At 51.8% G+C, this 11,657-nt stretch overlaps 1 protein-coding gene across 4 annotated transcripts; it reads left to right on the top strand.

Moving 5' to 3' along the window:
- Window positions 1–121: 121 nt before the first annotated feature.
- Window positions 122–4,547, top strand: LOC115185817 (serine/arginine repetitive matrix protein 2). Of its 4 annotated transcripts, none has more exons than XM_029745838.1 (3): window positions 122–1,365; window positions 1,420–4,163; window positions 4,315–4,547. In XM_029745838.1, the coding sequence occupies exons 1-3, from the start codon at window positions 131–133 to the stop codon at window positions 4,320–4,322; spliced, it is 3,987 nt and encodes a 1,328-aa protein (XP_029601698.1). In that variant the 5' UTR covers window positions 122–130; the 3' UTR covers window positions 4,323–4,547. The 4 variants fall into 4 exon arrangements, with proteins under 4 accessions (XP_029601698.1, XP_029601700.1, XP_029601699.1 ...); XM_029745840.1 differs by having other exon boundaries at window positions 122–3,703; window positions 3,785–4,163; XM_029745839.1 differs by having other exon boundaries at window positions 122–3,709; window positions 3,791–4,163.
- The last annotated feature ends 7,110 nt before the right edge of the window (window positions 4,548–11,657 follow it).

The following is an 11,657-nucleotide window of genomic DNA, read 5'->3' as shown; positions in this document are numbered from 1 at the left end:
GGAGGGAGAGACCGGTAGAGTGAAGGAGGGAGGGACGGAGAGGGTGAAGGAGGGAGAGACGGGTAGAGTGAAGGAGGGCGAGACGGAGGAGGGAGAGACCGGTAGGGTGAAGGAGGGAGAGACGGAGAGGATGAAGGAGGGAGAGACGGAGAGGGTGACAGCAGAGACAGAGAGAGTGTCAGAGAAGGAGGGAGCGACGGAGGTGACAGCAGAGGAGGCAGGTCCAGTGAGAGTTACGAAGGATAGAGTTGGCGTGAAGGAGGAGATGGAGAAACCCCCAGTCCTCTCCTCTACACAACAGAGTCACCCGCAGGAGGACCAACACAAACCAGAGAGCTGGAACATCACCTGTCAGGACAGCAGTAGGAATGACCTCCCTGAGAAGAGGAGGAGAGAGGAGGAGTCACCAGGTAGTACCAGTAGCACCTGTGACCATGGCAGTGGTCTTCCTGAGAGGAGTAGAGAGGAAGAGGAGGAGACAGCAGAAACAGCAGGCTGCAGCAAGGACAGTAGCAGAGTGTCAGCCAGGAATAGCCCTTCCCACCCCTGCATAACCAGGAGAGGCAAGAGGTCCCAGCCAGGCAGCAGCAGCAAGGTGGTGGTGGTGAGGAGGAGCAGCGAGGCTGGGAGGTCCAGGAGGAATATCGTCCCTCCCCAGCGGTTCTCCTCCTACGTCACAGAGCCCAGGATGATGTATTCTGCTGCCTGTTTCTCAGAGAGAATCTTCTCCGCCCAGAGGACGCCAAAGGATCGGCCACCACTAAATGCCCCCAACACCAATCAGACAGACTTCCCATCCTCGGCCACAGACACGGCTGAGGGGTTGGGCGAAGCAAGAGAAGAAGAATTACCGCTGGCATCCAGTCCTGAGGTTGTCAGTCAGGAGAGGAGAGGAGACAGAGGCTGTAGATCAACAGCAGGAGGTCAGAGTTCAGACCGTGAGTCACAGAGACGAGGTCAGTTGATTCCCGTCACTGCATCTTCCTCTGAGCAGCAGAGTCCCCGTAAACACCGCTCCCAGAACAGGGCAGACGTTAGGCTCAGAGCAGCCAAACCTTTTGGGCGCTTACGCTCCTTCCAACCCCAGGGTCAGCACCCAGACTCCCAGTCCCAATCAGCGAGCCCTCAGACAGCCTTCAGGTCAGAGGGTGAGGTCCACACAGAGCAACCTCAGTACACCAGCCCTATCAAGCTGATGTTTGTATCTGCAGTAGTGGGTGAAGAGGGGGTGAGGTACACCCTGAAGGCGGCTGCACCAGGATCCAGCTGGCATGGACAGGAGACCTTTGACCCCTGTGAGGAGTCATCGTGGGCTGGAAGTCCAGAGAAGACCCCAGAGAAGACTCACAATCCACCTAAAACCCGGAGTCCCCCCCAGACCAGGAGTCCCCCCCAGACCAGGAGTCCCCCCCAGACCAGGAGTCCCCCCCAGACCAGGAGTCCCCCCCAGACCAGGAGTCCGCTTAAAACCAGGAGTCCACCGAAGAACACCGTATCGTCATCACCAAAGCTGTGTGGAACGACGAGAGGAGAGGGGGGTAGCCCGCCAAAACGTTCCCCCGGGTCCCAGAACGGAGATGGCCCGCCTCCTTTTCGTGAAACCACCCCCACGAAGAGACGTCCGGGACGTCCCAAGAAGCTGGGCCCCCAGCTGGAGAAGAGGGCCAAGAGGCCGATCGGCCGCCCGCCCAAGCAAAGGGGTGTAGAGCCGAGCTGTGGCTCCAGGCAGGGGGGTCAGGACCGGTCCGGTGGAGTTCCCTTAGGCTGCAGCACCGGGGAGGAGGGCAACGAGGAGAGAAACCCAGCCAACAGGAACCTGAAGATCACCGTGGTGTACGGACGCTCCCACAGGACCAAGAGAACCGTGTCGGAGGAGGCTGCTTGTCTCCAGGCTACAGAGCAGCTGATGGATCTGAACTTTGTCAGACCGGTGAAGGAGAAGAGGTTCGCTCCCCACGCCAGCAACAGCAGCAACATTATCAAGTGCCAGAAGCTGCAGTGTACCGCGGCCATGCGTCGTCCAGGGAGACCCGCCAAGGTCAAGATCTCCGGAATCTCCGTTACCATCACCACCAGGTCGCCGGGGAAACGCAAGATCCACATGAACCGGGACGCAGCCAGGAAATCTCCGGAGAAGCTCTGTCAGCGGAAAGCCCTCCTTCCTGAACCCCAGCCTTCCAAAGAGCCCAAGAAAATCAGCAGCACGCCATCTAGTGACGACGACACTCGGATGCAGACCGAGAGAACGACAGAGTCCGAGGATGGAGAGAGGGAGCGACAGACCCAGACTCCTCCTCTGTTGGCGGTGCGTCACTCTGTGAGGGTGAGGAAGCCTTCAGTGTACCTGCTTCACTCTGTAGCCACCTCCACCTCTAGGTCCCTGAGCCACAGTACCGCCCTGCTGCGCCGATCCAGACAGCTACTGATCAACAGGGCCAGCAGCAAGGGCAGCCATCGCAGGAGGAAGGAGGAGGGAGGAGAGGACACCCCAGGGCAGAAGGAGCTGCTGTCTGGGAAGGAGGAGAGGAAGAGCGAGGGAAGAGGAGGGGTGTTGTGTGAGGACCTGAGCCAGGTGGCGGGGGTTTCGGTAGACTCCATTTTCCCGGCCAGCTCCAGCGAGGCGTTGAGGTGGTGGCCCGTCTCCTCCGACCAGGACAGCCTGAACCAAGAGCTGGCTCGCAGGATCCGCCTCATATCCCACAGCTGGGTCACTTCCGCAGCCACTACCACCCATACCACCAGGACGGGGACGATCATGTCCGCCAAGCAGAGACTCGACGATGACTCTTTGTCCTCCTGGAAGCCAGAGGTTGGGTCGGCGGTGCGGCTGCTGTTTGACCAGCGCTGCAGCGTGGAGAGGCTGGCATCCTGGTTCATGCAGACCACTGAGACTCAGTCTCTGGGCATTGTGAAGAAGACCAGCTCCCGAAACCCCTATGAGCTCCTTCACTACCCCCGGACCGCCAGCAGGGGGAGCGCCTTTCCCAGCCCGCAGACCATGCGACTACGCAAACACATCAAGAAGTTTGCCAAAGCTGTGCCGAAGAGCCCCGCCCAGCTCCGTCTAGCCCAGGAACGGCTCCGACGTGGAAAAGAGCTGAATGCCAGGCGGCGTCTGTTCACTGCGAGGCCGGCGTCAGGCGGGCTGCGTCTCAGAGCTCCATGGAGGAAGGTCAGGGCCCTCGGGACGTACAGAACCACTCTGCTCAGAGTCAGAGAAAAGTTCCTTACCTGGACCCTCAGAGCCAAGCAGCCCAACAGGCTGAGGTACAACCAGGCGATCTGGAGGAGAAGCCTGGTGGAGGTAGGAAATTCACCTGACCAGGTCTGCCCTTCTGCTCAGCCCAGGGAGGAGCTCACCTCTTCTCCACATCACCACTGTCTACCTGCCTCCTCAGAGATCAGTCAGCCCTGCAGCCCCGACCAGCTGACAGGCCTCACCAAACAGCAGCGTCTCAGCTCTAAAGCCTGGAGTCCAGAGACTCTGAAGGAGTGTTGCGTGTTCCTCAAGAAGATCAACTCCCCCGACACAGAGTCCACCGTTGAGGAGGAGTGGGACGTCTGCACCGTCAATCTAGACGACACATACTGCCCCGACGAGACCAGACAGGAGGAGAGGAGGGAAGAGTACGACAAAGCTGTGAAAACTGAGAGAAGGAAGAGGAGAGTTCCCTGGAAGGAGTCTAGCAGCTCGCCGCAGGAGGTGATGGTTCAGGAGCACAACCGGGTCCGAGCCGGGAAGAGGGGAGTTCCCTGGAAGGAGTCTAGCAGCTCGCCGCAGGAGGTGATGGTTCAGGAGCACAACCGGGTCCGAGCCGGGAACAGGTGCGGCAAACAGAAAAATTCAGGGAAAGCCACGAGCCAATCACCAACCCCGCCGCCAACGAAAGCAACGAGCCAATCACCGACCCCGCCTCCAACGAAAGCCATGAGCCAATCACCGACCCCGCCGCCAACGAAAGCCACGAGCCAATCACCGACCCCGCCGCCAACGAAAGCCACGAGCCAATCACCGACCCCGCCAACGAAAGCCACGAGCCAATCACCGACCCCGCCTCCAACGAAAGCCACGAGCCAATCACCGACCCCGCCGCCAACGAAAGTCATGAGAAAATCGCGTGGGAGGGGCCTGACCGGGCCGCGGTGGCGTGACTTTATACTGGGTAATGACTTAACTTCCTGTTGTTTCCTGTACATTCTGACAGTCAAGTAGCCGATTTAGTATAGAATTATTCTTAATCTGGCTCCGTATGTTGTTCAGGTACAAATCATTGTTTTTAATCGCAAACATTCTACTCTCCCTCATCTCTGCAGGAACCTGACTGTCCCCCTCCGTCCCGTCTCCACGGTGACCGTGTTGTAACTGTATTGGGGACGCTCCTCCCTCCGTCTCCAACGGTGACTGGGTGTAAACAACTACCGGTGCCTTCAGACTGTCCCTCGGTATTATGTAGCAGAAGGAAAAAGTTTAACCAAGAAGAAGCTTGACGTTGCACTATTTTTAAACTATTCAGTCCCGTGTCCCCCGTCCCACTGCTTTAAAAAAACCAAACTGTGGATATGTTTGTACAGAATGTTTATTAACTTCGACACACCTTTTTCTTCTTCTGTATTGTCTGATACAACTACCAACCCGTCAAGTTCTGTTGTAATGAGCCTGGAGGCCCGTTGGGAGAGTACGCATTCAGTAATGAGCCTGGAGGCCCGTTGGGAGAGTACGCATTCAGTAATGAGCCTGGAGGCCCGTTGGGAGAGTACGCATTCAGTAATGAGCCTGGAGGCCCGTTGGGAGAGTACGCATTCAGTAATGAGCCTGGAGGCCCGTTGGGAGAGTACGCATTCAGACTTCAACTCTTGAGTCTTCGTCTCCAATGGCACCCTATTCCCTATATATATAGGGCACTATTTTAGACCAGGGCCATATAATGTTCAGGTCAAAAGTAGTGCACTATGTAGGGAATAGGGTGCCATAGGGCTCTGGTATAAAGTTGTGCACTATGTAGGGAATAGGGTGCCATAGGGCTCTGGTCTAAAGTAGTGCACTATATAGGGAAGAGGGGGCCATAGGGCTCTGGTCTAAAGTAGTGCACTATATAGGGAAGAGGGGGCCATAGGGCTCTGGTCTATAGTAGTACACTATATAGGGAATAGGGTGGATTTATAAACATCAGCTTGGAAGGGAGGGAGTAGCCACCATGTTACTAACACAAGTCCACGTTAGATCCATGACGCAGGGACACTTCGGTGTGGTGGTTAGGGTGGAAGAACTGAATTAGGTTTTTAGTATGCTCTGCCACGGCAGCCATTTTGTATGAAGGTTAAAGGTTAATGTGTGTCTGTTGCATTATAGAAGCAGCGCCATGATTCCCCTCCCCCCCATCCCATCCCCCCCATCCCCTCCCCCATCCCCTCCCCTCTCCCTCCCCCCTACAAAACAACATACCTCATGATCTAACAAATCAACCAGCAGACTGGAGCTGGACCGGGCCGTAGTCGCGGCCCCTAAATGACAATATATCCCCTATAGTTTTAATTAGACTCATTACACGGATGGTCGAGTGTCTGCGGTCTTTTTTTCCTTCCTGATTTTAATTAAAAAAGGTCACTAATTAGTAACGAACTCCCCCCCCCTCCCTTCACCTGGTTGCCACGGTCTTTTTAATTGAAAGGGCGAAGAGAAAATACCATCGGACACTAGAGCCCTGTATGGAATCAGTTTGATCCCCCTCCCTGCCCTATTTAGTGCACTACCAGAGCGGCTCTGGTCAAAAAGTAGTACACTATATAGAGAACAAGGTGCTATTTGTGACTTTTAAAACCCTACTACTTCATATTGACTGTGTCCAGAAGCTACGGGTTCATCTCTAACGGACACCGTATCCTCGACGTAGTAAACTACTTTGGACCGTTGTGTAGTGGAGAATGTTTTTAACTTTGGCCGGGATTTATCCGGGGAACCACCTTCTAGTGTGCTTGATATTTTAAAGATGATGTGATCTCTGCTAACAGGGTAACATTGCCTTTTTGTGTTTTTAAACAATGTTGTTGTTGTTGTTGTTGGGTTATTTGGGCTTTTCTGTCTGTTTTTTTGTTTAAGTTTTCACCCAGAGCATTAATGAATAAACGTGAATGAGATCAGACCTGCTTGTTGTGTGTGAACGTTAAATCAGACCTGTTGCATTATGGATCCCATGCAGAGGTTATTAACCCTGTACCCCCCCAGAGGTTATTAACCCCCCCAGAGGTTATTAACCCTGTACCCCCCCAGAGGTTATTAACCCTGTACCCCCCCAGAGGGTTACAGAGGTTATTAACCCTGTACCCCCCCAGAGGTTATTAACCCTGTACCCCCCCAGAGGTTATTAACCCTGTACCCCCCCAGAGGTTATTAACCCTGTACCCCCCCAGAGGTTATTAACCCTGTACCCCCCCAGAGGTTATTAACCCTGTACCCCCCCCCAGAGGTTATTAACCCTGTACCCCCCCAGGGGTTATTAACCCTGTACCCCCCCAGAGGTTATTAACCCTGTACCCCCCCAGAGGTTATTAACCCTGTACCCCCCCCAGAGGTTATTAACCCTGTACCCCCCCCAGAGGTTATTAACCCTGTACCCCCCCAGAGGTTATTAACCCTGTACCCCCCCAGAGGTTATTAACCCTGTACCCCCCCAGAGGTTATTAACCCTGTACCCCCCCAGAGGTTATTAACCCTGTACCCCCCCAGAGGTTATTAACCCTGGGGGTTATTTCCCCCACTACCCTCCTCCCTCTATCACTCCCCAGACAGACCAGCCTGATGATATAAATCTGTTGTTATTGACAGACCAGCCTGATGTAAATCTGTTGTTATTGACATGTTGATGACAGACCATCCTGATGACATACATCTGTTGTTATTGACATGTTGATGACAGACCATCCTGATGACATAAATCTGTTGTTATTGACAGACCAGCCTGATGTAAATCTGTTGTTATTGACATGTTGATGACAGACCATCCTGATGACATAAATCTGTTGTTATTGACATGTTGATGACAGACCAGCCTGATGATGTAAATCTGTTGTTATTGACATGTTGATGACAGACCATCCTGATATAAATCTATTGTTATTGACATGTTGATGACAGACCAGCCTGATGATATAAATCTGTTATTGACATGTTGATGACAGACCAGCCTGATATAAATCTATTGTTATTGACATGTTGATGACAGACCAGCCTGATGATATAAATCTGTTGTTATTGACATGACAGACCATCCTGATGATATAAATCTGTTGTTGTTGACATGTTGATGACAGACCATCCTGATGATATAAATCTGTTGTTATTGACATGTTGATGACAGACCAGCCTGATGATATAAATCTGTTGTTATTGACATGATGACAGACCATCCTGATGATATGAATCTGTTGTTATTGACATGTTGATGACAGACCAGCCTGATGATATAAATCTGTTGTTATTGACATGTTGATGACAGACCAGGGAAGCCACAGTCTCCTAGCAGCCCAGCCTCTCCTCACCCCCTCTCACCCATCCTCTCCTCACCCCCTCACCCAGCCTCTCCTCACCCCCCCTCTCCTCACCCCCTCACCCAGCCTCTCCTCTCCCCCCTCACCCAGCCTCTCCTCACCCCCTCACCCAGCCTCTCCTCACCCCCTCACCCAGCCTCTCCTCACCCCCTCACCCAGCCTCTCCCCCCCTCACCCAGCCTCTCCTCACCCCCTCTCACCCAGCCTCTCCCCTCTCACCCAGCCCCTCCTCACCCCCTCACCCAGCCTCTCCTCACCCCCTCTCACCCAGCCTCTCCTCACCCCCTCACCCAGCCTCTCCTCACCCCCTCTCACCCAGCCTCTCCTCACCCCCTCTCACCCAGCCTCTACCCCCTCACCCAGCCTCTCCTCACCCCCTCTCACCCAGCCTCACCCCCCCTCACCCAGCCTCTCCTCACCCCCCCTCACCCAGCCTCTCCTCACCCCCCTCACCCATCCTCTCCTGACCCCCTCACCCAGCCTCTCCTCACCCCCTCTCACCCAGCCTCTCCCCCCTCACCCAGCCTCTCCTCACCCCCTCTCACCAAACTGCTTAGGCGTTTACGTACCACGTCATCGACTGTGCAGTCAGGCGTCAGATGGCTATATCGTATATGGTTAGCCGACATGTTCAATAGATCAGATGGCTATATCGTATGTGGTTAGCCGACATGTTCAATAGATCAGATGGCTATATCGTATATGGTTAGCTGACATGTTCAATAGATCAGATGGCTATATCGTATATGGTTAGCCGACATGTTCAATAGATCAGATTAAATCAAAATCAAATTTATTTATATAGCCCTTCGTACATCAGCTGATATCTCAAAGTGCTGTACAGAAACCCAGCCTAAAACCCCAAACAGCAAGCAATGCAGGTGTAGAAGCACGGTGGCTAGGAAAAACTCCCTAGAAAGGCCAAAAACCTAGGAAGAAACCTAGAGAGGAACCAGGCTATGAGGGGTGGCCAGTCCTCATCTGGCTGTGCCGGGTGGATATTATAACAGAACATGGTCAAGATGTTAAAATGTTCATAAATGACCAGCATGGTCAAATAATAATAATCATAGTAGTTGTCGAGGGTGCAACAAGCACGTCCGGTGAACAGGTCAGGGTTCCGTAGCCGCAGGCAGAACAGTTGAAACTGGAGCAGCAGCATGGCCAGGTGGACTGGGGACAGCAAGGAGTCATCATGCCAGGTAGTCCCGAGGCATGGTCCTAGGGCTCAGGTCCTCCGAGAGAAAGAAAGAAAGAGAGAATTAGAGAGAGCATATTTATATTCACACAGGACACCGGATAAGACAAGAATACTCCAGATGTAACAGACTGACCCTAGCCCCCCGACACATAAACTACTGCAGCATAAATACTGGAGGCTGAGACAGGAGGGATCAGAAGACACTGTGGCCCCATCCGATGATACCCCCGGACAGGGCCAAACAGGCAGGATATAACCCCACCCACTTTGCCAAAGCACAGCCCCCACACCACTAGAGGGATGTCTCCAACCACCAACTTACCGTCCTAAGACAAGGCCGAGTACAGCCCACAAAAATCTCCGCCACGGCACAACCCAAGGGGGGGGGGGCGCCAACCCAGATTGCTGTGCAGTCAGGCATCAGCAATCTACACACAATACCCCATAGTGACATCACAATACCCCATAGTGACAAAGCAAAAACAGGTTTTTAAATTTTTTAATCAAAATGTATATAAAAACACATTTTCTGTATGCAGATAAAGCTTATTTCTCTCAAGTTTTGTGCAAAAAAATTGTTTACATCCCTGTTAGTGAGCATTTCTCCTTTGATAATCCATCCACCTGACAGGCGTGGAATATCAAGAAGCTGATTAAACAGCATGATCATTACACAGGTGCACCTTGTGCTGGGGACAATAAAAGGCCACTCTAAAATGTACAGTTTTGTCTCACAGCACAATGCCACAGATATCTCAAGTTTTGAGGGAGCAATTGGCATGCTGACTGCAGGAATGTTCACCAGAGCTGTTGCCAGATAATTTCATGTTAATTGCTCTACCATCGAGTCGCCTCCGTCGTTTTAGAGAAATCGGCCTCAAAACTGTAGACCACGTGTAACCACGCCAGCCCAGGACCTCCACAATCGTCTGAAACCAGCCACCCAGACAGCTGATGAAACTGTGGGTTTGCACAACCAAAGTATTTCGTCACCAACTGTCAGAAACCGTCTCAGGGAAGCTCGTCTGCGTTGCTCGTCGTCCTCACCAGGGTCTTGACCTGACTACAGTTTGGCATCGTAACTGACTTCAGTGGGGAAAATGTTCACCTTCGATGGCCACTGGCACGCTGGAGAAGTGTTCTCTTCACAGATGAATCCCGGTTTCAAACTGTACCGGGCAGATGGCAGACAGCGTGTATGGCGTCGTGTGGGCGAGCAGTTTGCTGATGTCAACATTGTGAACAGAGGGCCCCATGGTGGAGGTGGGGTTATGGTATGGGGCAGGCATAAGCAACACAATTGTATTTTATTGATGTAAATTTTATTTAACTAGGCAAGTCAGATGAATGCACAGTGTCACAACGTGGGCCTCTTTGGGTATAGCGAGCACCATCCCCCTCTCTCTCTTCCCCCTACACCCAGGCTCTGTTATCACAGGTCGTAAATTCCTCTCTCTCTTCCCCCTACACCCAGGCTCTGTTATCGCAGGTCGTAAATTCCTCTCTCTCTCCCCCCTACACCCAGGCTCTGTTATCGCAGGTCGTAAATTCCTCTCTCTCTCCCCCCTACACCCAGGCTCTGTTATCGCAGGTCGTAAATTCCTCTCTCTCTTCCCCCTACACCCAGGCTCTGTTATCGCAGGTCGTAAATTCCTCTCTCTCTCCCCCCTACACCCAGGCTCTGTTATCGCAGGTCGTAAATTCCTAGAGGTTTCACAGTACAACAAAGGAACTTCGTATACATCACAGAACTTGAGAACTGAACAACGTCCATGTTTTGGAGAATGAAGAATCCAGCTACGACCGACCCGGTCCATTTCGTTTAATGTTTGTGAAACTCATTGAGAGACAATACAGCCACATTACCATAACTCTGTTTATACAAGAGTCTCAGTTGTGAGGCTTGCATCTAATTATTGTATAAAATGAATGAGTAAGGCCTTCCCTGTGGCTCAGTTGGTAGAGCATGGTGTTTGCAACGCCAGGGTTGTGGGTTCGATTCCCACGGGGGGCCCGCACAAACAAAAAAATAATCATGAAATGTATGCATTCACTACTGTAAGTTGCTCTGGATAAGAGTGTCTGCTGAATGACTAAAATGTAAAAATGAAACTATTTGTGAAATTCTGTAATGTGATTTTAAACTGTTTAAGGAGAGTCCAATTCCCTTTGGAGTTTAACTGAGTCGTAGGCCCGCCCAATGAGCACAGACATTGATCTGGTGTCATGGGACAGCCCCTTTCCTGCTGTTCTGGATATAAACCCCCGACAGACCACGCATACCTCGAGCATCGAGGGAGCTAAGGTTTGAGGAGAGACCATAAAACCTAAGGTTGTAATGGTTGTTGAAACTCTGAGACTATCGATTCAGACAGAATAAGAGCAACTCTTCGATACTAAATGACTAGTCTGCAGCTAGGGATTATGTACCATTGGATGCGAGGACCGACAAAACATCTATTCTATAACGACATGGCTGAATGTTACTCTGAACTATCCATTCTAACCACGAAAGACGGGCGGATGAACATTCCAACAGAGATCACGACGACACACTGAGCGTAAATATATCCGAATGAGTGAGCGTTCATGTGCAAAGGATTAGCGTTTCAATGGTTATAATTATCAACTCTGTAGTGTCTCTTATCTATCGCGCCCTTCTCAGTCCTTCTAACAAGCCGCCGGTTTAGCCCACTAGGGCACATTCCCCTATCATTTCCTTGTAACCATATCTACTGTCTGTTTATGCATTTCTGTGATTTATTTAGTTAGATAATAAATAAATGATTTTAAAGACACAATTGATGTATGGATGACTCATAGTGAAGGCTGGGTTCGTGCAGATAACCAACAATTTACGACGTTTGGAATGGAGACTAACGTGAGGTAAAGAATAATTCATTAATTCGAA

Source organism: Salmo trutta, unplaced genomic scaffold (assembly GCF_901001165.1).
Source record: "Salmo trutta unplaced genomic scaffold, fSalTru1.1, whole genome shotgun sequence".
NCBI classification, from domain to species: domain Eukaryota; kingdom Metazoa; phylum Chordata; class Actinopteri; order Salmoniformes; family Salmonidae; genus Salmo; species Salmo trutta.
This window is presented reverse-complemented; position numbering and strand designations above follow the sequence as displayed.

Coding starts and splice junctions, on each gene's coding strand:
- LOC115185817 (XM_029745837.1), top strand. CDS start 131: ATGAAGGAGGGAGAGACGGAGAGGGTGACAGCAGAGACAGAGAGAGTG.